This window comes from Lissotriton helveticus, chromosome 6 (genome assembly GCF_964261635.1).
Source record: "Lissotriton helveticus chromosome 6, aLisHel1.1, whole genome shotgun sequence".
In the NCBI taxonomy this organism is placed as follows: Eukaryota; Metazoa; Chordata; class Amphibia; order Caudata; family Salamandridae; genus Lissotriton; species Lissotriton helveticus.
The window spans coordinates 1847533090-1847557572 of record NC_136067.1 but is presented as its reverse complement, the minus strand read 5'-3'; the positions used below and the strand labels follow the sequence as shown (position 1 = coordinate 1847557572).

The 24483-nt window shown below is 48.3% G+C and overlaps 1 protein-coding gene across 1 annotated transcript; it reads right to left on the bottom strand.

Moving 5' to 3' along the window:
* Window positions 1-17809: 17809 nt before the first annotated feature.
* Window positions 17810-22251, bottom strand: LOC144761454 (uncharacterized). The gene is made up of 2 exons (XM_078646814.1): window positions 21951-22251; window positions 17810-18423 (listed from the first exon to the last, which is right to left on the bottom strand). Exons 1-2 carry the CDS (start codon window positions 22249-22251, stop codon window positions 17810-17812), a joined length of 915 nt encoding a protein of 304 aa, XP_078502940.1.
* Window positions 22252-24483: the final 2232 nt, after the last annotated feature.

Genomic DNA, 24483 nt, shown 5'->3' with positions numbered 1-24483 from the left:
ACGAACTGATTATCTGACCATCATTAGACCATTAATGTTTTGGATAAGGATTTGGTCTACCCCAGAATTGCTAGATTACAGGAATGGCCTTTGAGAGTTACTGAATCTGGACTTTTTTAACTCCATTCTATGGTTTGGGCATATTAGAAAATGGCTCACAATGCTGGGCTTGTATTCGTTGTGGGAAAATCCAGAGAATTTACCACCATACGCCAAGTCCATAGTAAAGAAAGCCTTTTGGTCTTATATGACTAATAGGCTTGCACATGAAAGCAGAACTGGGACCCTAATACAAGATTTCTTATCCTTTAAAGATGAACCCTGTTTTGAATACTTTTTGGACGAAATAGAGCCCCCTATGGCGAAGTCTCTTTTTCTGAAATTTAGGTATGGGAATCTTATGTTGAACTTTAATATAGAACGTTGGTCAAAGAAAAAATTGGAATGTCTGAACAGCAAAAGTGGGAGATGTCCTATGTGCTCAGCCTTTTGTATGGAGAACGAGGTCCACATGTTGTTTATATGCAAAGCGTATTCGAAAGCCCGAAAAAGATGGCTAAAACCCATGTGTGCGCTCCTAGGAACTAGATCTTGTCTTACAGCATATAGGATCTTAAAAACTAACACTGCCCAGTTTATTGTATTCAGTGTTAGTAGGTTCCTCTATTCTGTCTATTTTGTTCGCAGGAAATCTGGCCAGATGCTTTGAGTAGGACTCCTTCAAAAGCTTATCTTTTGCTGCTAAATGAAATATGTTTTAAAGAGGCTGGCGAAAAATTAATTTTGTATTGAATTTTAAAAAATTAATTGTTTTTAAAAGTATTGATGTACGTATATTGCTATGATCCTCTGTTTTATGTATGTATACATGTGTGTCTTTTATGGCCAACCGGCCGAAATAAAGAATAAAATAAATAAATAAAATAATTCACTACCTCAATTTCATTGACCTTGCAAACTTACTCCATCCATTTACAATACTCTTAAGCACACAGAAGATATATCAACTGCAATAATATTGTTTCACAAATATCTGAAGTCACATTGCATTTTCCTACGATACTACTTATTGCCTGCAATCCATTATTTTACAGCATTACCTTCGAATGTAGTGTTTTCTATGTATTGCACTGCCAACTCTAATGATAATCTATAATGCAAATACTTGAAATCGTGTTGCTGTGTACACATTGCCCTGCGTTGCAATCATAGCTGTTAACTGATTTCCTTAACCGCTTCCGTGCGGCGCGTTAGCCGCGCCCTGTGCTGGACATTCCAGAACAGGGCGGGGTCGTGACGGAACCGTTCCGTCATCAGCACAGCTCAGCCGTAACTGATGACGGAACGGTTCCGTCACCAGCATCGAAGGGGTTAAAACATACTTTTACATAATTTATGTGGAATTGGTCCCTTGCTCTACTGAATAAACCGACACCTTGTGGAAAAGAATCTCCTCATGTATTGCACATATTTTCCTGTGTTGCACTCATGATACTAAAGTGTAACTTGCTCGATGACATTAGTATGCCATATAAATGGTTTCCCTGTTTCATATACTGTAAGCACCACTTATAGTATACTAATGCTGTACAGTGCTCAGATGCCCATGAGGCCTGAGTCACGCTTTACACAACTATGTAAATCAAGACGCAGATGGATGGTCACATAATTAACAATGGTACGGGTATGTTTCCTCTGCCACCGGAAATCCAGAGCATGACCTACACATGCAGAGCATATATAGAGTAATATAAAGAGTGTTTATATATATATATATTCACTGAAAAAACCATAGGTTATAGACCATATATAGTTAGGAAATAGCATTTAGAAAACCTTATTTTACTCACACAAAACCATTGAAATTCCATATATAGTTAGTTGCACTAACTATATATCGCGCACCTGCAATCCACTGCTGATGATGTCACATATTACATCATTCATGACATGGTCAGTGACATCACTGATGACATCACTGATGACATCTCAAATGACATCACTGATGACATCACTGATGACATCTCATTTGACATTACTGATCACATCACTGATGACATCATTCATGTGATGATACAATGAACCTCTTCAGACTCTAATATAACCTTAGATACACTCAGTGTAAACAGACACTCACAGACTGTCACTCATCCATGGAGTTACTCACACACCTAGTCAGTCTTGCAAAGAATCAATCACACCTCGATTTCCTCAACTATATAGTTATACACACCTTACTTATTGGAACATATAATAACACATATTTACTCTGTTATACAATCCCTGATACAAGTTCACAATAATCCATACAGCCACTCACACATTCACTGGCTCTTATGCACAGTTATTTATATATGTCAACTATCACATGTACTGTGTTTTACATATGTACTTACTTTGACATGTAGCACTGAGATATCCATTCACTCACCAATACACTCATGCACACAGTCAACCGCCCATACAGATGTTTCCACATGCACTTTTGAACCCATACATCTAGTGAATCAACTGCTCACACATCTATGCACAGAGTCATACACCTCCCAGACACCCACACACACACTCAGTCTCCCATACAAATACTTGGGCAACTAATCAATAACCCATATAGTTAGTCATATAGCTAATGATCAACACATGCATCAGATTACAAAACAACAGACACAATGATGCACAATTTAAAACAGTTTAGTCACTAACCCATGCACTCAGTGAGACACATTTAATCACTCACTTATACAGTCAGTCATGCACCTACTAAATCCTTCATCCAGACACTTATACATCCACTCATTCTTCAATATGTAAGACATATTTTAACTTTACAGAAGCATACAGTCACTGGATGTTGTCATCAGTGATGTCATCAGTGATGTCATTTGAGATGTCATCAGTGATGTCATCAGTGATGTCACTGACCATGTCATGAATGATGTAATATGTGACATCATCAGCAGTGGATTGCAGGTGCGCGATATATAGTTAGTGCAACTAACTATATATGGAATTTCAATGGTTTTGTGTGAGTAAAATAAGGTTTTCTAAATGCTATTTCCTAACTATATATGGTCTATAACCTATGGTTTTTTCAGTGAATTTTCAAGGTTTTGTAAATGCTAATTCCTAACTATATATGGTCTATAACCTATGGTTTTTTCTGTGAATTTCATTGGTTTTTTAACAGCTAATATCTGTAGCTGTAAAATGTATTCCTCTTTAAATCCAAAAATATATTTTATATGTTTATGAATAATTTTTTTTTTAAATATTTTTTTTTCTTCGTTCCCGCTTCGCGAATCGGGAAGCTTCCCGTTAGCTGACCTTGATGCCGCGAAATAGACCGCGAGCCGGTAAACGTTTCTTTACCGCAAGTGCCGCGTTAGAAAACAACATCGTGACGCCTCCGTCCGCATGACGTTCCACGTTGTCGCTTGATACGTCATATGACGTGCTACGTTAGCAAACTGGTACGCGAAGCGAGTGCCAAAGCGCAGGTTTCTGGAAGCAAACCGGGAGGCCCTGCAAAGCGCTTAACGTAAACACAGCAAGTCATGTGACTTGGTAATAACACTTTTCATTGGTTCATTTCACTTTTGGTTTCCTAATGATGTAAGACTAGGTCATATAATCTAAAATGAACACTTTTGATTGGTTGAGAACTCTTGTTTTTCCCAAATGATGAAAATCCCTCCTTCTTTCCTCACTCTGACTTTCATCATTGTGAGAGAAAGACCCTTTGTGATCACTGAGCAATGGCTTCTTTAGTAGCTTCAGCTGGTGCTTCCCCACCACCTCCACCACATCCAAGGAAGAGTGGACCACCTGCTCAAGTTGTAATTCAACAAGAAGAAGAAGAAGAGGAACAGGAGGACGAGCACGAAGAGAGGCAGTTTTTGCCTGAGCAGCCCAAGACGTCTCACCGGAAAGAAAACTTCATTTGGCAATTTTTTAAAATTCCCAAAGGTCAGAAAAAAGTAAATGCAAGATACGTAACTTGCCTTATATGTCAAGATAGACTGTCCAGAGGGACCGACAAAAAATACAGTTTCGGAAACTACACAATGCATCGCCATATGACTAGGTGGCATCCTAACAACTACAGTGCTGCACAGTTTCGGAACGACCTAGATAATCTCCCTATTATGGCCAGAAGATCTGTTGTACCGGAAGTAACGGGACCAGAGGGCAGGGAGATGGTGCCAAATATACAAATGAGATTTGGTGAAGTAAAACACACCTGCGTATTTTGCGATGGATTCATTTCCTACGGAGAAAGAAGCATCACTCTGATCAACAGAGCTATTGACTATCATATGCAAGTTTGTCCGAAACGCCCAAAATAATAAATACTTCTTTTTTTTGTTTTGTTGCTCCTGTTGAGCCCTTTACAATGAATCGTTTTCATTGCCCCCTCCAAGAAAAACCCCAAAAAATATAAAACTGTTCCGAAAAATTCAAAAACAGTAAAAAAATGTTCAGAAAAATAAAAAATAAAGTTCTTTTCAGAACTACCTCCCCGTTATTAAAAAATTGGTACAATATTTGGAACTGTGCCAACCTCTATTTCTCTTAGTTCGCTTCCTAGTTCGCTCGCTGGTACGCGAACTGGAAGCGAACCAAAAACAGTAAGTATAAGGGAAGGAAACACACACTTATGTTAAAAGAAAGACAGCTATAGGGGAGTAAACTAGAGATACTATTACCCATAATCCACTACTGATGATGTCACATATTACATCATTCATGACATGCTCAGTGACATCATCAGCAGAGGATTGCGGGTTTTTTGGCAACATGCCTTATCCACGGTTTAATAACGCTGCCTTTTGCTTTATATAAGTTTTCAAATTGTATGAAATATATACCAATAGGTCTTTATGAACCTTTAGGTAGTGCTTTTGTTCATGAGGTCTGGTCGCTTCCATACACATACAGATGTTTCAAAGATGATCAAGAAGTTTATCTGAATGGAGAGGAATGCACTGAGACGCCAGATCATTCACTAATGTGTAGGCACATACAGTTACACGATTCATGCAACAAACACCGACCAAATATGGCTTGCGTGTTGCAAGGCACGCCAGTTCCTGCTATCATCCCCACGTTCAAGTTGTTGGAAAATGGTAGTTATTTGATGCTCAATAATGAAGATTGTTCTGAGTTAATTAAAAAGTATTCCTTTTATCGTAACAGTAAGTGAACGGGTTATTTGCTGCAGAAATGTTCTATTTCCTCCCACACATGAACATAGGGAGTTTTCAATCTGGCCACAAATACCAACCTTGGGACACGTTTCAACGGCATGACAAGAATAAGAGCTCTTTTGTCTCAGAGAGAGGTGGCCTTGAGTTCGGCCCGTGAAACTTTCGTACTTCACATAGCGAACACCCGTACACAGGTTTGCCTTTCAATTTCAGCAACATGTTTCCGACTATCTTTAACGCATCCTCCACAAAATCCCTGGCACACTTTTTTAAAGTTGTTACCAGTGGTCTCGTGACTTCATTTGAGAAAATCTTTGGAGTCATCCCTGCTCCCTTTCATTCCATTTTCTCCACTCTGGTTCGTGGATTGCATTTTTACTTGCATTACCAGCGGACGCTCTTGTGCTTTTTTACATTTTTAAATATGGATGTCCCTCCTATGCAACCTCCGACCCTGCAGCTGCTGACACTGTTCCGCAATCGCATGCTAGAATATTATGGCACAATGCCGTTGGCGATATTAAGCACGGCATATGGATTATCTTTTCGGTTCTCCTACTTCACCTGTGTCCAGCCTGTATTTCACTGCCTGACCTGTGATTTCGATTGGGCCATTGATTTGTGTCTCTGCGGACCGGTTTCTCCTGACGTCGACTTTAATCAGCTGATGACTCCTATCATTACTCACGAGTTGATTTGTCCTGGCGAAAGGATTATGGCTGTGGCATTGATGCATGGACTACTTGGTCCCTGGAATTTACTGGCGGCAGCACAGTCTTTCTTGGAACACAGCTTTCTTGAAAACCCACCGAGCTGTCCTCTGATGGTGATAGAGGATCCGGTGCTGGGAGAGCACGTATGTTCTTTTCCGCTTTTAAATTGGATGGCTGAACTGTTTTCGGATGAAGACGGTGACTTCCTATTGGAGGCTGTTGCAGCTTATTTTGCATACACAGTTATGTCATAGACCTTTTTCATGTTTGATATGCTGAGTACTAGCATTTCATTGACAATTCATTGACTTACTTGTCAAGTTTTTATTATTTACCTTGCCTATTGGCTTAAGACTCGATAAAGTACTTGGCTGTTTTATTTTTCTTTAGCATTGAATTTTCCTAGTTTTTAATGCTTTACCTTGCGGACCGTCCACATATAAACTTGCAATCTGCTCTCATGAGATGGCACTTCTATTATCTTATTCAGTTCGTTTCCGGATCATGAGGAGGTGTCATCTAGGTCCTGCATATCTTTACACCGTGTTAAGTTAGCATGGGCTCATTACCGGTTTAAACGCCATTTTTCCTTTTTTGCAACTTCTGCACACGACACTTAGTTGTTGCTTTAGCTTTCCACCTAGTAGTTCATCGTGGTTTACATGAGAATAATATGTTATTGGTCTACTATCTGCTTTACTTGTTAAACTATATCTGTACAGCGAGTGCTAAAGTTTCAAGAACAACACGATACAGAATTGTTATGAGGTCTGATCTCCACGACTTCATACTCATAACATAAGTGCAACTTCTGCCAATTCTGGGCATGAGGCGGGTTTTATATTGCTTTGCCGAACACACATACACAACAGTTGATGCGGTTCACATGAAGAGAGAGCTGGTGTATGCTGATGTGATTCCTTCAAATCTAAGACACTAAAGTATGGACACGCCCTAAACCAACACAAAGAGACCTTCTTAGCAAATAATATAATATGTGTATTAGGGAGGGTGAGATATAAGCAGCCGCGGGCCGTGGAGGGAGTTACGATGGGGCAGGGAGGCGGGGAGGGGGAGAAGCAGGGTGGAGCCCTCTCTACCTTGCCCCTCCCCCTCCCCGCCTCCCTGCCCCACCGTAACTCCCTCCACGGCCCGCGGCTGCTTATAAGTGTTGCTAACTCTTATTCATTTACAGCATGTTAACATACTGTCACCATTCGCTTTTTATGTACTAGTAACTATGCTGGTAATTTTGCTACTGATAATATGTGTACTTGTATTCTCCACCCTGCTTCTCCCCCTCCCCGCCTCCCTGCCTCACCGTAACTCCCTCCACGGCCCGCGGCTGCTTATAAGTGTTGCTAACTCTTATTCATTTACAGCATGTTAACATACTATCACCATTCACTTTTTATGTACTAGTAACTATGCTGGTAATTTTGCTACTGATAATATGTGTACTTTTATTATCTAAGGTACTACGCCTGAGAAGACGGCATTAGTAAATAAACATTTCAAATACACATGTGTTCTTCTTAACTCCATGTTCTGGTTTCTAAGAAATATATAACGACCGACTGTTCATGAGTTCCACGTATCCTGAGGTACTATAAGTTCATATTCTGGATTGTCTAAACATTGAGAGTTTGTTATATCCAATGTGACACTGTACCTAGCTTGCTAAATAGTTTTTGATTACTAACGTGAGTTTTGGGACACCCTAATTCGCCGAGGTTCCAATCCTCTGTCCACAGTTCTGTGTGAGAACAGAAACCCTGCGACAGGGGCACCCCCGACCCTTGCTGGAGCTTCATCACACTTGCGATACAACTCCAGCAATGCGCCACCTTTACGGCACAGATACATCACGCATCTGTGCTGTTTTTGCCCCATGATGCGCCGCATTGTAAATGCAGCACACCATAGGTGACGGAACAGCGGCACAGAATGACTAACACATCCCTGGTGATGCGCCAGTCATCATAAATCTATCCCTATGCTTCTTATCTTGTTAGAGATGAACCGCCATATGTATCATAAAAGTTATTTGCATTTCCTAAATAGCGAACTTTAAGGAATAAATAGCGATTCTTTACCATTCCTAGTTTGCGATGAGCTATTTGCTAATTAGCCGAATGTAGCCCAATGAAGCCCAATGTAGCCCAATGTAGCCCAAAGATGGCCGCCAGACACACAAAAAAACAAATGTAGCCCAAATATCAGCCAGATGTAGCCCAACTATAGCCCAGTGACAGAATGACCAATCAGCTTCGCAAACCTCCGTTACGCGAAGCGGAGCGCTGTTACAGATATATATCTTTTTTTGAACGTTAATTTCTCAAAATCCACTGGAGCACATATATTGAGACCTAGCAAAGGCACATCGGGCTACCAGTCCCTAATATTTTGCCAAGTTTCGTGCAAATCCATTCAGCCGTTCAATTATTATTTTTATTATTTTTTTTTGCCCCGCGGGGCCCTTTTAAAACCTCCACATCAAACCTAGGGGGTCAGCGAGGATCTACTATGCCCCCTTATAGTTATTTCCCCCTTTGTTTTGACCTCCTCTTGTCTCTCGATCCTACCGAGAGACAAGATGGCGGCCGCTACGGACTGTTTGGAATGTTGACAGACGCCGGAGAACCAATCAGCTTCGCTTCACAAAGCTCCGTTGCGCGAAAAGTCCGCGAACCAGAGCGCTAACCGGTCCGCTGTTACAGATATATATCTTTTTTTAAACGTTAATTTCTCAAAATCCACTGGAGCACATATATTGAGACCTACAAAAGGCACATCGGGCTACCAGTCCCTACAATTTTGCCAAGTTTCGTGCAAATCCATTCAGCCGTTCGGGCTAAAAGTGAGGCCAACCGCCCTATGGAAAACTCAATGTTAAAAACACGTTTTGGGACCCCCCTTTTTTCTCGGCCCCCACTGGACGAACCCCCCCCAAATTTTCAAGGGCTGCTCAGAAACAAAATGTGCCATTTTCCTGAAAATTTCAGCCGATTCCGTCCACAAACGCCAAAGTTATTAGACATAGAATTTTCAAAAAACCCATAGAGAAAAAATCCTAACTATATATACCTACTGGCGACCGCCAGTAGGTAATATATATATATATATATATATATATATATATATATATATATATATATATATATATATATATATATATATGAAACGAAGGATCCCAACCGCCTCTGGCAGCGGTTTAAGCAGGCGCAGACCTCCTCTCCAGATAATTAGATGTTTAGATGTTAAATCACCAGACAAGCCATCACACTAATCAAAGTGCCAGCAGTGCATATTTATTTTGCAAAAAGTGTCAGAGCAAGTGCCCGCCCTATACACACATATATATATAAATATACATATGTATATATGTACACACACACCCATATATATATTTATGTATACATATATATAAAAAACATACATATTAAACTACTATATATAGAATACAGAGTATATAGAGTATTGTCATTATATACATATAGGTGTATATATATATATATATCTATATTACCCCAAGTCCCTCTCGCCATGCTGACTCACATAGTGAGGCCCTTGTGCCTCCAATTTCACCTTTCCAAATCATAAAATTCCCTCCCCCCTCCATACCTCCTGTTCCTTTTTTGTGTCCATTACACATCTATGGGCATGCACAGTGAGCGTGCTCCAGTGTTTTGTTGCGGCTCCGTTCCTGGCCGCGTGGTTCCAGCAGGGTTGGGGAGCTCACGTCTACCGGTTTATGCCATGCTGAGTTCGGCCATCTTCAGCAGCGTCCGGTCTGAGTGTGGGGTGGAGGCTCCCTGCGGTGTGGGGGCCGGTGCTCTTAGTGGCTTCTCTTTCCTTTGGGCAGGCCAGGCCAGGCCAGAGGTCTGTGGTGCTTTTCTCCAGCCATCTGGAGGGGAGGGACGGGTGCTTGTTTCCAGGGAGACTGGGTCTCCTGAGAATGCTGTCTTCTGACTCAGCCCAGCCCTGGAGCTTCTGACATGGTGGGCATCCGGCTCTCTTGCTTGGCTCATGGGCTTACAGTGTGGTGGCTTTGGCCCATTATTTTAGTGGCCTGATGTGTTTGGGACTGGCTCCGAGCTTTACGTGGCCGTGTGAATAGCCAGTACAGGCGTGTTCTGTTTTTACTGGTTCTCGCTTCTAGGGAGTGACTTCTTGAGTCCTATTTACTCTGACATTTCTGGGGGTCTATTTAGCTGGTGAATACAATGGAGAAGAGTGGTGCAAAGAGGAGAAGGTTTTGTTCCCTGGGTTCGGAGGACAGTTGTTCCCCTTTGGATGCCCCGGATAGGGCAGCTGGTGTTGCCCCAGCTGGGGCTTCGGTATCCCTGACTGCACTGGAGGTTCAAGCTATGATTGATGCCGCTGTCACCAGAGCCCTGTCTGCCAAACTCAAGACTAGGCATCCTTCTGCCCTGCTTGATGACAATGAGGACTTTACTAAGTCTGCGATGTCTGGTCCTGAGAGACATGTGGTACCTGGTGGGAAGTTCATCTCCTGGGATGAGCTATTCTGTACCATATTAGAGATAATTTGGGCCTGGCGTTGCCTCCGGTGGAGTGGACTGCTGACATTCTGTTCCCACAATTCACTAAGCCTGCGGCCCTGCCTTTGCCTTTGCATACAAAAATCAAGGAGACAATTTTCAGGTCCTGGGAGGAGCCTGAGCATTGCCAGGTTCCAGGGTTCCTTCAGAAATCCTATGTATTGGAGGATGGGTATAAGCTGTTGCCGCATTCTGTCAAGGTGGATTCCATCTTGGCTTCTCTAACTGGCTGTGCTTCTTTGAATCTGGATGAATGCATGCTAGCTATCCGATCATGTTGACAACAAGGTGGATGGTGGCCTTAAGAAATCTTTATCTGCTTCCAACCTGGTGCTCTGGGCAGCATTGTATGGGACTTTGGCTGCTCAGTCATTAAGGAGCGACTTTGAGGCCTTGGCTGCGGCCATGCAGGCGAGTGCCAATGTGTCTGATGTTCTGGTTAACCTGGAGCAACAGGCTAAGTTCCTGGCTGATGTCATCAAAGCAGTTTCTGTGGCTTCTTCTTCACTTATCCTGGCCAGGCGCAGCCTGTGGTTGAGAGACTGGAAGACGGACCTGGCAGAGAAGGTATCATTTCTTAAGCTTCCCATCGAGGGGGGCAAGCTGTTTGGGGATCTATTGGATGGTCTGATCCAGAAATTGTTTATGGACAAGAAGCACAATTGGTCATACAGGTCCTCTTCTGGCAAGACATCTAAATGTTGGAATCTCTCAGAGGCTTGTGAGAGCCGAGATTTCCAGTGCAAGGGCAATGGTTCTTATGCCTTTCGGAGGAAGAGGTGCCAGACCAGGAGGGCAAAACAGCAGGATGTCACACCCAAGGTCGGACCGTCCAGTCAACGATCCTGACTATGGGTATCCCATGACCTCTCTTCCAGTGGGTGCTCAGATATCGGCTTTCTTCCTGCGTGACTGCTGTCCATCACCAAAGTGGGTGAGGAATATAGTTCGTTAAAGGCTACCTTATAGAATTCATCTCACTTCCTCTAAATATGGGGTGCATCCCTACACCGGTCCTCAGGTCTCCTGCCAAGAGGAAGGCACTTTTGGAAGGGATCAGATCCTTGGTGGAGAAACGTGAAATCTGACCGGTGGATCAGGTTGGTGTGTACTCAATCATGTTCCTTGTGCAGAAGGTGTCAAGGGACTTAAGGCCAGTCTTGGATTTAAAGCTCCTCAATCGGTGGATGGTGACCATATCGTTCAACGTGCTATCTCTCCAGCAGCACATTCCCCTGGTAGCTCCGGGAGATTACTTGGCTACCATTGATCTGCAGGATGTCTACCTCCGTGTTCCTGTGCATCCGAGTCATCAGCAGTTTCTGAGGTTTGCGGTAGGGGCAGGGCATTACCAATTCCAGGTATTGCCGTTTGGTCTGATGTCTGCACCTCTGGTGTTTACCATGGTGTTGGCCTCTCTGATAGTGAGACTTTATCTCCAGAGGATTGTCATCTTCCCGTATCTCGACGACTGTTTGGTAAATGGGGCTTCTCTTCACCGGACTTGTTCACATGTTCAGAGAGTTCTGAATCTCCTGTTGGCTCATGGGTTCTTTGGGAATGCCAGGAAGCCCCAGCTGGTTCCCCCTCAGGACTGCATCTTCATTGGAGCCTGGTTCTGGATGAATCTGTGCATTGTCTCCTTGCTGGATGCCAGGGTTCAAAAGATTCGCACTCATCTGCTGACCCTGCTGTCTGCTCCTATTCAGCCAGTTTCCCTTTGGATGAGGGTGCAGGACGATCTGGCTTCCACAGTGTTTTCGGTGCCCTGGACTTGGTGGCACCTCAATATTTTGAAGAGATTCCTTCTGGGCTGCTTGGTGCCCAATGCGCAGAATTTGACTTGTCTTCATCCTGTGATGCAGGTGATCTGGGAGGAACTGAGATGGTGGCTCAATCCCTCCAACATCCTGAAATCGATCTCTTTGGGGATCCAGTGCCAATCGCCATTGCGATTGATGCCAGTGCGAGTGGCTGGGGGTTCTGGTGGGGATCTCCCATGGTCCAGGGTCTGTGGCTTGCCGGTGAGAGTTCCCGTTCTTCCAACTGGAGGGAGTTGGAGGTTATTCGGCTGGCTTTCCATCATTTTTCTCCTCTTCTGAAGGACATTGCTGTTGTCGTCCAGAATGAAAACATGACGGCCAAATCATATGTCAGTTGTCAGGGAGGGACGAGAGCCCTATCGTTGTAAGCTATTTCGGATTATTAGTTCCTCTGGGCTCATTCCAATGTGGGTTCGTTGAGGGCAGTGTTTATTCAAGACGCTCTGAATTGTCTAGCTGATTGCCTGAGCAGGGAGATTCTGTCCTCTCTTGACTTTTGTCTGTCTCCCTCGATATTTGCCAAAGTGCGTTGGCTGTGGGGTCGGCCCTGGGTGGCCTTGTTTGCGCTTCTTCCCCGGTTCTTTGTCTGGAGGAGGGGGGATTCTGATTCTGGGGTGGATGCCCTGATGTGCCTGTGGCCAGTGGGCCTGCTGTTTGCTTTCCCTGCTTCCTTTGATCCAGAAATTTTTGTTTGGTTTGGGTTCAGAGGAAGAAAGCTCAGGTTGTTCTGGTGGCTCCAGCATGGCCCCCTTCTATCTGGTTTCCTCTGTTGATGTAGATGAAGGTGGGTCTGGAATGGAGGTTTCCTTTGGTTCCATCTCCCCTGAGGTTTCTGTGTCTTCAGATGTCCTCCCTAGCGAGGCTCAAGTTGATGGCTTAGCGGTTAAGCGAGGAGTTTTGATGTTGCAGGGTCTCTTGGCTTCTGTTTCCTCTTCTGTGCAGGCATCAAAACAGTTGTCTACCCAGTCTTCTTATGCTAGGCACTGGAAGACGTTTCAGGCTTGGTGTGCTTCATGGCAGTTGCTGCCTCTGTCTGTTTCTCTGCCTCAGGTGCTGTCATTTCTCCAGGATGGTTTCCAGCTGGGTTTGAGCCCTGCAACTCTTAAGTTGCAGTGGTCAGCGTTTAAGGCTTTTCAGGCTCTATGGAGGTGGGGGGGAAGGGGGGGCTGGTGGACGATCAGGGTCTGGTGTCCAGGATCTTTAAGGGCTTTTCCAATCTCTGTCCGGTCCCACAGGTGGAATATCTGTCTTGGGATTTACCACTGGTGTTGCGGGCTCTTTAGTATCCCCCTTTTGAGCCACTAGGGTCTGTGGGGTTCCTCTTTCTGACTTTGAAGGTTTTTTTTCTAGTGGCGGTCACTTCTGCTCGCAGGCTGGGGGAGTTGGGCTCATTGCCTTGTCTATCTCCTTTCTTTTGTGTGTTCGAAGACAGGCGTGTTCTTCGTTTGGGGCCAGGTTCTGTGCTCAAGGCTAATTCTTTGTTCCATAGTCAACAGGAAGTTATTCTTCTGGTGTTTTGTCCGGATCCTCAGTTCCCTGAGGAAGTGGCTCTTCATTCGCTGGATGTGCATAGGGCCATTCCTATTTACCTGGACCGGATGAAGGGGTTTCAGGTCTCATCCTCTTTGTTTGTCAACTTTGGTCCTGACGGGAAGGGGGCTCAACCTTCTCTCAGACCTTGAGCAGATGGTTGAAGTCTGTGATTTTGTTTGTCTACAGGCAGTTTGGTCTGTCTTCTCCTCTGTGGAACCAGGGACGGTCTACTAGGTGTATGTCTGCTTACATGGCTGAGGTGCAGGGTTCTTCTTTGCAGGAGATCTGTTGTACTGCCACTTGGGCAGTTCCTTCCACTTTTGTGTCCCATTATAGGGTGGTCCAGGGTACGATTTGTTGGGTTCCCGGGTGCTGGCTTCCGTATTGTAAACTGTTTTTGCCCTTTGATTAAACTTATGTTTCCATTCTATGTTGTTGTCCTGGTCCGTTTGTTGGCTTGGGTACATCACATAGTGATGTGAGTCAGCACGGCGAGCGGTACGAAGGGGTATCGCGATTATGTGCTGACTCACTATTTGAGTCGGCACGGCGAGAGACGGACTGAGAGTAATGCTATTAGCGGTAAGTAATCGAAGCATCATATATATAAATACAGAGAGAGAGTATATAGCAGACTAATATATAGAGACACTAGGGAAGTATTTGAAAGAATATAGACTCACTTACTCGATTCTAGATGAGGCTAAAATATGATATGCTTAAAATCCTCGGGAAAAGAGCGTTTGATATACAAATTAACATGACCTATATTATAAATTATTAGTGAGAACAGGAGGGTGTATATATAATTTCTGTTTTATCAACTTATTCTATATTCTATAACCACAGGACCCCTCTACCCAACATCTGGACCACTCCGTGTCCTTTGGTCCCCTCAGACCTGCACCCCTATTCTTGTAATCCCCTACAAGTGCTGGTTCACTGTTGACCATACTAATGATTTAGGTTATAGATACACTTGTTCTTAATACTGTGGCAGGTCACACTTTTAAGTTACAGGCAGTGTCTAACTTTTGCCTCTTTGTTAATTTGTAAAGTTCCTTTTTGATTGTCTTCATAAGGGGCTCTTGTCGTATGACTGAGTTATGGAAGCCTATCAGATATGTAACGATTGTCAGAGTACTGTGCATGATTTTAGGTTGCTATAGAAAACGAATACATTTTTTTTACCAAAACGAGAAAGAAATAAGTACTGTCGCGCTCCTGGCAACCTTAACACGGAGACTGAATAGGCCACACCTTTAACCTGTCAGAGGCATGTTCAGCACCCAAACAAACGTTTAAGACAGCTCTTTAGGTTGGACTCACCTGCTCCGCTCATCAGTAAAGCTGACACCCTACCCTAGTGCCATGGATGTTGCCAAACTACATCTCCCAATTCTGGACTCAATTCCCAGGGACTGTGTGATAAAGATCATTACGGTGGCACGAGCTATCGAACAGCTCGCGCCTGTACCAGCAACAATCAGATGTACAAGGCACCGTGCCATTTTAAATAAAAATCTTAATTTCATCGAACTCAGGCACTACCTGTGTCTTCCTGCTCCTTTACCCCTCCCTTCACACAAAAGCATGCATGGCTTTGCTGTGAGGCTGCCATTTCACATGCACTAGATACCTTTCCCGGTCTAGCGCTTTCTTCCCGTTCCAAGCACTGTGCTGTGGAAGCCGCAGACACTCGTCGCTGCGAGTCTGCTTGCTTGCCAGGACTCTACTTCATTAGGCCGCTCTGTTTAACGGCTTCCGCAGAAGCCGTCATTTTTAGACCAACTGCCTTGACTAAATTAAAATTTCCAATCTCTCTTTTAGTGTTCTGCGACGGATGTATACATAAGCAAAAGCGGTCAACATCTGCGAGTGGGCTGGCCAGAAGTTCCGTAAAGATGCACTTCACATTTTTTGAAGCATGTGCGACGTAACTGCGCGCACGCGCGTCCTCCGGAGGGCCCTCGCAAGCTTTTTATTTTTTTTTAACTTCGCCATTTGTTCAAACACACTTAAGCCGCGCCGTTGATTCTCCCCTCGGTTGCCGTTTCATCTGTAGTGTCATTTTGAGTAATTGTGGTATGGTTGCTGATCAACTTTCGGCTTTCTCATTGGCAGGAAAGGGGCTGTATTGGCACCGGGAAAGAATACGATGTCTCCATTCGGTGCCCGAGCAAGCGCCCCTCTTTCACACTTGGTTGCTCCCGCCCATTCGGATGAAAGGCCTTGAAACGGCGGCTGGGGTACACATCTTAACTACCCCCGGCGAGGGGACGCGGGCACAGAAGAAATATTTAAGCAAACATGAAAGTCGGCGAGCGCGCATATTTAGCCAGTGATCTGTGAAAGTTTTTTTTTTGAATTGGTTTTTAAAGCTTTGTTAAGACCAGAACGCACAGATGTTGAAAACAAGTTCAGATGTAGCGACAGATGGTATTTGATTACGGAGCAGACTGTTCGTATAATACAAAGATGCTGCCGCTGCCACACGCAAGTAGCTGCAGAGAGAGTGCAATTGAAAATTTGGACGGCGGGCAGGCAGTTCCAGAGGTTCTTTGTGCAGCCCATAACTTCCCCAGTTTTCCAGCAGTGCTCGGAACTGGGCAGCCGTCCTGCCCTCTCTTTGGCCTCTGCGCGCGCGCTTTTATTATAACCATAGGGCGGGGGCGGTGGACGAGAAAGAAACAAAATGAGGTGGAGAGAAGCGGCCGCGAGAAGAGATGATAATATTTTAGGGCGATGGAGGTTTGATAGTACAAAATAGGACAAAGAGGGGCTAAATGCCTGCAGGGGAGAAGGCAATTACTGTACAATAATGCATAGTTAATTTGAGTGAGAATTCATGGTTAGCACAGGAGGAACGATAACCTGAAAAGTGAGAGTGGGCAATAGCTATCTAGCTATGGAGTGAAGGCAAAATGTGTCGCGCAATAACCACTCCACACATGACTTAGCGTAAAAGGCCATTTATTAGGACAGGTATGACAACCAAATTTCAACATAACCTCAATAACAGTTAATCCCCCCCAACATCCTGACCCCCAAACATCATCCATTCACATACTCCACTACTCACTCCAATTCACACCACGACCTCTTCATGCATACCATTCACTTTCCCCTTTCACCTTCATACTCCTCCAGCATCTCCCGCCATCTCACCTCCGTCTACCACACCCCCCATCCTGCCCTGTAACCCCCTCCCCGGAAGGGTGATTCTGCCCGTCATGGACTCCCCACCCCTCCCAAGTCCTGCATGCACCCTCCCTGTGTCAACCCGTCCTAAACTGGCACGCCAAACAGCTTTTAGCAAACCAACAAGTAGCCCATACCCCACTCCTGAAACTCTGTAGGGTGGGAGGGCGGACAAACTAACTTCACCCTGCGGCACCGGGGACAGGAAGAGGAAGGACTTCCTCCCCTGTCCCCTTAAGTACCCTCCCTAGCTCCCCACCCCTAAGCCCACCCCCCAGCCAATCCTAGCCTACCTAGCCTGCCTGTCCCTAGCCTCGCGCGAACACCCCAGGGGAAGACTGGTCTGTCGACCTCACTTCCCCTGGGGGCCGCATCGCGCAATAACCACTCCACGCATGACTTAGCGTAAAAGGCCATTTATTAGGACAGGTATGACAACCAAATTTCAACATAACCTCAATAACAGTTAACAATCCCCCCAACATGCTGACCTCCAAACATCATCCATTCACATATTCCACTACTCACTCCAGTTCACACCACGACCTCTTCATGCATACCATTCACTTCCCCCTTTCACCTTCATACTCCTCCAGCATCTCCCGCCATCTCACCTCCGTCTACCACACCCCCCATCCTGCCCCTGTAACCCCCTCCCCGGAAGGGTGATTCTGCCCGTCATGGACTCCCCACCCCTCCCAAGTCCTGCCACCCAGGGAACCCCCGGAGGGCGGTTACCTGCCCCACCAATCGTGCACCTTTCGCACTCAATCTCTCCTACACCAGATAGACTCATTCCACAACAGGCTGATGGTATCCCGCATTTCCATTAGATAGTAAGCATTTCCCATGTGCGAAAGGTGCATGCCGTCGTCGCGGAAGAGATGGGGCTCCTCAAGCCGGAGCCCCACATGTGCCAGTACTTTGATTCCGTGGGCATCACAAAAAAGTCTCATCGCCCTATTCAATTTCCGCCTCGCCCTTTCAATGGCTGCAGGCTTAAGTGCCCCCCTCCAGATTCTTCGTGGTACAAACTCTGTCCAAACAATACAGGCGCCAGCCAGATTGCTCCTCATTGCCTCCAGATCCCTCTGCATCAAATGTAACAAGGACACTCCTGATAGTTTAACCAAGTCATTTTCTCCCAGGTGGATAACCAGCATGTCCGGGCAACCCAGCTGAGACACCTTCTTCGTCAGCCAAGGCAACAACTCGCCCCATCGTATCCCGCTCTTACCCCACCAATGGACCTCGTGATGACTGCTCCGCAGGCCCAGGCTACGACCGTACACCTGCCTGTCCGCAAATTTTGAGGCCCAGTGTACAAAGGAGTGTCCAACAATCCAGGTAACCGTCTTGGCCCCTGGCCCCCGAACGCAACCTACGAAGAGAAAGAGATTAACACCACAGCAACGTACAGATCTGCAACACAACCGCAGCAGCCCCCCCTACTACCCTTACTCTGATCCCCTTCATTTACGCACATAGCGTTCGCAGCAGCGGGACCTCCAGCGCCCAATTCTTAGAATCTCCTCCCAAAACCAACCCAAACCGGCCGCCGCCGTAGCCGCACCAATCCGAAACGAGTGAGTGCCAAAACGCGCTGGATACCTTCCAATGCTCCGCAAAGCCCTTCGCAACACAGCCAACAACTGAAAGGATGTCAAGCGCCTGAAAGAAGCATGTACAAAAATCTCTCCCTCCGACCTCTGCACTCGTCCCAAAAAAGCCGTCCACTCTCGCACCGGGCACACGCCCGCACACCCACTCTCCTTCAGCCACACCCATTTGCCTCGACCCGTCTGATCCGTCTTTGAATGACCCAACCATATACCCAGCCGGGCCCCGTCCACCCTCACATCCTCAAACAACCGGGTCCCGGAGCCCACGCACTCCCAACAATTCCGAAACCCGAAATGCTCCGAAGAACATCCAGACCATACACAATCGGAACAACGCCACCTCCCCCTCGTCATAACAGCAGTGGGGCAATACCCCCAGCACACTTGTCAACAACTCAAACGTGATCGCCTCACGCGGCAACTCCCCCCCTTACCCCTCTGACCGCATGCGACCCCAACCTTTCAACATTCGACTCGACAAATCCGCCCTGGCCGGATCAAAACCCAAGTAAACCATGCTGTAAAACGAGATGCCAGCCAGCTTGCCAGCTATCGTAGTCTGCGACAATCCTCTGTCCATGCAATCCCGAACAAAACGCACCACCCCCCGTTCACAGTCTCTCTGGGGCATCCCCCACGCAGCCTTGCTCCAACCCAAAAAGGCACCAAACTCAGACCATGCCAACCTGTACGATCGCCTCGTGGATTTAGCTATAGATTTCTCAACCAGACCCACCACTCTCACTCCCCCCAGGCCCAGATACCCTCCGGCACCTTGGTCTTGCAAGCCTCTGCTCCCGGCGCCAGCCTCCTGAAACGCTGCCACTGCGAACGAGATAACGCATCAGCAATTTCATTACTCGCCCCAGGCACGTGTTGCATGCGGAAAAGCACATTAAAACGCAAGCAGAGCAGCATGAAACTTTGCAGCAGGTGCAGCACTCGCAGGTCCTTCGCTTTCTGATTGTTCACCAGGTCCACCACTGTCATGTTGTCAACATGGAACAAAACCGACCGGTTCCGGAACTCTGCCCCCCACACCAACAATGCCACCAACAAGGGGAAGAACTCAAGAAAAGCAATGCTCCTGCCCTGTTGCAGCCAATGAGATGGCCACTGTTCTGCACACCAATGCCCGTCCCAGAAAACTCCAAAACCTGCTGCACCCGCCGCGTCAGAGTAAAGCTGCAGCTACCAGACCATCTTGTCATGTGCAAAATCCAGGGACACTCCATTGAAATCTTCCAGGAACATCAGCCACACGTGCAAGTCTGACCGGACTCCCATCGTGACCCTGACCCTGTGGTGAGGGAGCACCACCCCCGACATGGCCATGCCGAGGCGCCTACAGAACGTTCTCCCTGCCCTCACCACCCGGCACGCAAAATTCAGCAAACCGAGAAGGCGCTGCACAGACCTCAAATCAATCTTGCGAACACCGATCACCTGCGTCAGAACAGCCTGCATCTCTACCACCTTCTGCGCCGGCAGCCGTGCCTGCCAAGCCACCGAATCCAACTCAATGCCCAAAAACGTCAAACAACAGCTAGGTCCCGCCGTCTTCTCCGGTGCCAATGGAACCCCAAACTCCTGCGCCAACAACTGGAACTGTCCCAGAGCCACACCACACTCTCCCATCAGCCCCTTCCCGACGAACAAGAAATCATCCAGGTAGTGCGACACCAGCCGGTGCCCACTCCTCTCCATGAACGCCCACTGCAAAAAGGAACTGAAGGTCTCAAAAAGCGCACAAGAAATCGCACAACCCATCGGCAGCACCATATCCACAAAGATGGCCCCTTCGAACTGCATGCCCAACAAGAAAATATCTGCCGGGTGAATGGGGACGAGGCGAAAGGCCGACTTGATATCGCATTTGGCCAACACTGCCCCACTCCCGCAAGCCCTCACCAAACCAATGGCATCATCCACCAACGCATACAACACCCTGGAATCCTCCTCCGCGATGAAATCATTCACTGAACTCCCTTCCGGCCACGACAAATGGAGAATCAGTCTGAACTCCCCCTGCTCCTTTTTGGGAACCACCCCCAGTGGTGAGATGATAAGGTCCGACATCGGCCACGTGTCAAACAGGCCAGCAATCCTACCCTCCAACACCTCCTTCCGCAACTTGCTCGCCACCACCTCTGGCAACTCCTTCGCCGAACGCAGGTTCTCCGCCCAACGCCTCTCCCGGGGACCCTGATAGCCAATCCGAAATCCTTCCACAAACCCCCAGTGAATTTTCAAAGCAGCCTCTCTATCAGGGTACCTAAGGAGCCATGGACCCATGGCCTCCACCTTAACCGGAGCAGGGGCCCTTTGTCCCAGATTGTCCCCACCCTTTAGTAATTTTCCACTGTTCTGAAGGTGTGGCAAGCGTAAGGCATTGTGTGACCGGGTGACGTCCCCCGCACTTGGATCACTCGTGTTTAAACTTACATGGGTGTCGCGTGCAGAAACCTTTATTAAAGTTCCAGCAGGCCCCAGTGTTCCCAGGTTTGTACTGCTGTCCAGCTGCACCCGTCCACGTTCCCTGACTCCCTGACCCCCCGCCCCAGACTGGGCAGGACGGGGCTGAAAAGGCCGGTACTCCACCGGGAGACCACTCGCCGTATGAGTAGATGCCGCTGCCTGCGTAGAAGACATCCATTGCACCCAAAGCTCCTGATCGATGTCACCCCATGGCATATCCGGGTTCACACTAATCCTGGCCCTAAACTCCTCATCATAGCTCAACCAGGAAAAACCCCTAAAATACAATTGGGCCTTCCGTATCACATCCATATACTTAAACAATGCTATCGCCCTGTCCGTATGCTTTTCACAATAGATACTCGCATATATCAAGAACGCCGACGTCCAATTCTCCATCGTCACGGGCACCCTCGGCCGCCTGGTCAACTCCCACTCTTCCTCCTTAGACCCCTCCTTCGCCTGAATCTCTCTATGTAAAAGTTTGAAAACATCCACATACTCATGCTTCCAAATCCTGGCCTTTGTCTTTTCCGACAAATGCGACCGAGTGGCATCGCCAAGCCCATGTAAGGCAACTTCTTCCTCAATTTGTCAGATCCGTCCTCCTTCCCACCCTGATCCTCCATCACATCTGTCTGCACGCTGGCCGTCACGACCTGCTTCTTACCATCCTTTGGAATGGGCCCGTCCCCCCAAGGGCCCCCCCATCCCGCACAGAGCCATCCCCCACACCCACCAACCGGCAGGCCTTCTTGCGCCCCCTCTCTAGGACCTTCGTCCCAAGCATCCCACCATGCGCCCTCACCTGCCAAAGTCGCTGGAGCTCCCCGCTCCGTCCTCCGGGCATCCGCCGGTTTCTGACTCCCACTGGCCGTCCGACGAGCTCCATCCTGTGCCACCTGGAAAACACCAAATCTGCCTGTTGCCGCTCCACCCTTCTCCCAACTCTCAACATCACGCACCTCACCTTCTTCCAACTCCTCATCCTCATCCTCATAATCCAATTGCTCCTCATCCACTTCCACTGCTGCCACTCTCCGCAACTCACTCACCACTCTTTTCGCACCTTTCCCTCGCACTCCAGGCACAAACTTGCACTCCAACATTGCAGCTGCACGCTACCTCTGTGGAGGGCAGGCCGCCGCGGACCCCCCCTGCTGCTTCGTCGCAGCGTTTGGAGGCCGTATTGCGCCCCGCCGGCCCACCCTTGCCTCTGCCAGCACTCACAGCTGGCTTGCTCCCGCCCCCCGAGCCGTCTGCGCCCGAGGGGGGCTCCAGTGCCACCAGGTCTCTGCGCCGCCAGAGCAGTCCCTGGCCCTTCTACCCAGACCCACTCGCCCGTGACCCAGAAGTCTCCCCGCCATGACTTCTACCAGATCCTGCCCCACGCGCAGTTGCCGGGGCCCCTTTGCCCCCATGCACCCCACCAGCCCGCGACTCCCTGGCGGCGCACAAACGCTGCCATGCCTGTTCAGATTCCTCAATTATGCGACGTTGGTCGCGAACCCTCTCCTCCTCAGTCATGTGTGTCCACCTGGCATACCACGTGTCCTGCTCGGTGAGCTCCCCGGTACCCTCCGTCCCACGTGGTGGGGCCGTGTGGCCCCCTTTCGGGTGAACCCCTCCCGGCTGCTGGTATGGTGCTTTGGCCGCCTTCCTACCACTTGACAAATCTACCGGCTGCTCCCCAAACGGGCCACCCCCCTCCTCAGGCCCAGGCTCCCCCTCCGACAGCACGAGCGTGAACTCCTCCCCCACAGACACCTCCGAGCTAGCCTCACCCTCCTGCCCGCTGGCCTCACTGTCCTCCCTCATGGCCTCATCTATGCCCCCTAGATCTGGCCTGTCCCCCTCCAAATCTGAGGGAGCTGGGCTGCCCACCTGCATGACCGGTGGCGCGTGGCCCGTGGCCCCTCCCCCCGCCGTGATCTCCAGGCCTCCCCCCACCCTCACTGACACCTCCACCAACCGCGCAGGGAGGCTCTGACGCCGTCCTCCGCGCTGAAGCGCCTCCGGTTGCTTCTTGCCTCTACCCCTCCCGCCTGCACCTGATCGGGCCGGTGGCGGCTCGTCCATGCAAGCCACCACCACCGCTGCCACACCCGCCGACGCGGACCTCGGCGTCCGGGTCATGCTGACCCACGCCTGATCCAGTACTCCTGGCCGCAAGATGCCCGCTCTACCGGCCCTACCCAGCACCAGCAGAGCCTTGCGCACCGCCTCTGCGTCCGGTGTCGCCATGGCCCCCCTTCTCTGAGGTCCAAGCGCAATGCGCGTCCTTCCGGAAGCCTAATGTGCCCGCGAGATGCGTGCAATACGGCACCTCGCACCCGCCCGCGAGATGCGTGCAATTCGGCACCCTTGTTCCCGCCTGCGAGATGCGTGCAATTCAGCAACCGCGCAACTCACGCGAAACGCGTGTAAGGACGGGGCCTGAGCGCACCTGCCGGCACTAAGACCGCAACCAGCAGTCAGCCGAGCAAAACCCTAGTGTCCCACCCAACAGGACCACACCGGGGCACCGGCGGTGTCCCGAGACAACACCCTGTAACCCTAAAGCTAACCCTACCTAAAGGCCCAACACCACCCCGAGCACACTAACCTCGACAAACTAACTTCACCCTGCGGCACCAGGGACAGGAAGAGGAAGGACTTCCTCCCCTGTCCCCTTAAGTACCCTCCCTAGCTTCCCACCCCTAAGCCCACCCCCCAGCCAATCCTAGCCTACCTAGCCTGCCTGTCCCTAGCCTCGCACGAACACCCCAGGGGAAGACTGGTCTGTCGACCTCACTTCCCCTGGGGGCCACATTTGAGGAGCTGGGGAGGGCTTGTTTAAAGGGAATGGCTGTGGAGTTAATTATCAATCAATCATTCATTCAGGATTTGTATAGCGCCACTGCTTCACCCATGAGTATGGTGTTGCGTATCTATGAAAGGACAAAGACAAACAGTTGTGGGGGTCATGTGTTGAATCATTTTTTTGCAGATTTATAGAGCGCTAACTGGACCTGAAGGTATTGGAGGGCTTTACATGAGCACAATTACAGACAGACAGACACATTCATTTGTTTTTTTAGACACTGGAAGATTAAGTGATTTGACCAGAATCACAGGATGCTGAGCCGATGCTCGAACCTGGTTCCCCAGCTCCAAAGCCGGCAGCTCTGGCCGTAAGGCCACATCCTCACAGGTTAAATAGCAAAAGAGCATATAATCCTTGCCTTAATGGTGAACTGACCTCGTGGTGACAGCCTGGGTACGCAACCTGCCTAGCAATTGAGTCGGACCGGCCATGTGGGGGGGGGGGGGGGCGTGGAAAACACTGCAGCTGCTTTTGG

Bases quoted from the DNA above. Each gene is read 5' to 3' on its own strand.
- LOC144761454 (XM_078646814.1), bottom strand. From the start codon at position 22,251: ATGTTGGAGTGCAAGTTTGTGCCTGGAGTGCGAGGGAAAGGTGCGAAA. The intron at 18,424-21,950 runs GTGAGGGCGCAT...TTCTCTTCGTAG, and splicing joins AGCTCCAGCGACTTTGGCAG to GTTGCGTTCGGGGGCCAGGG.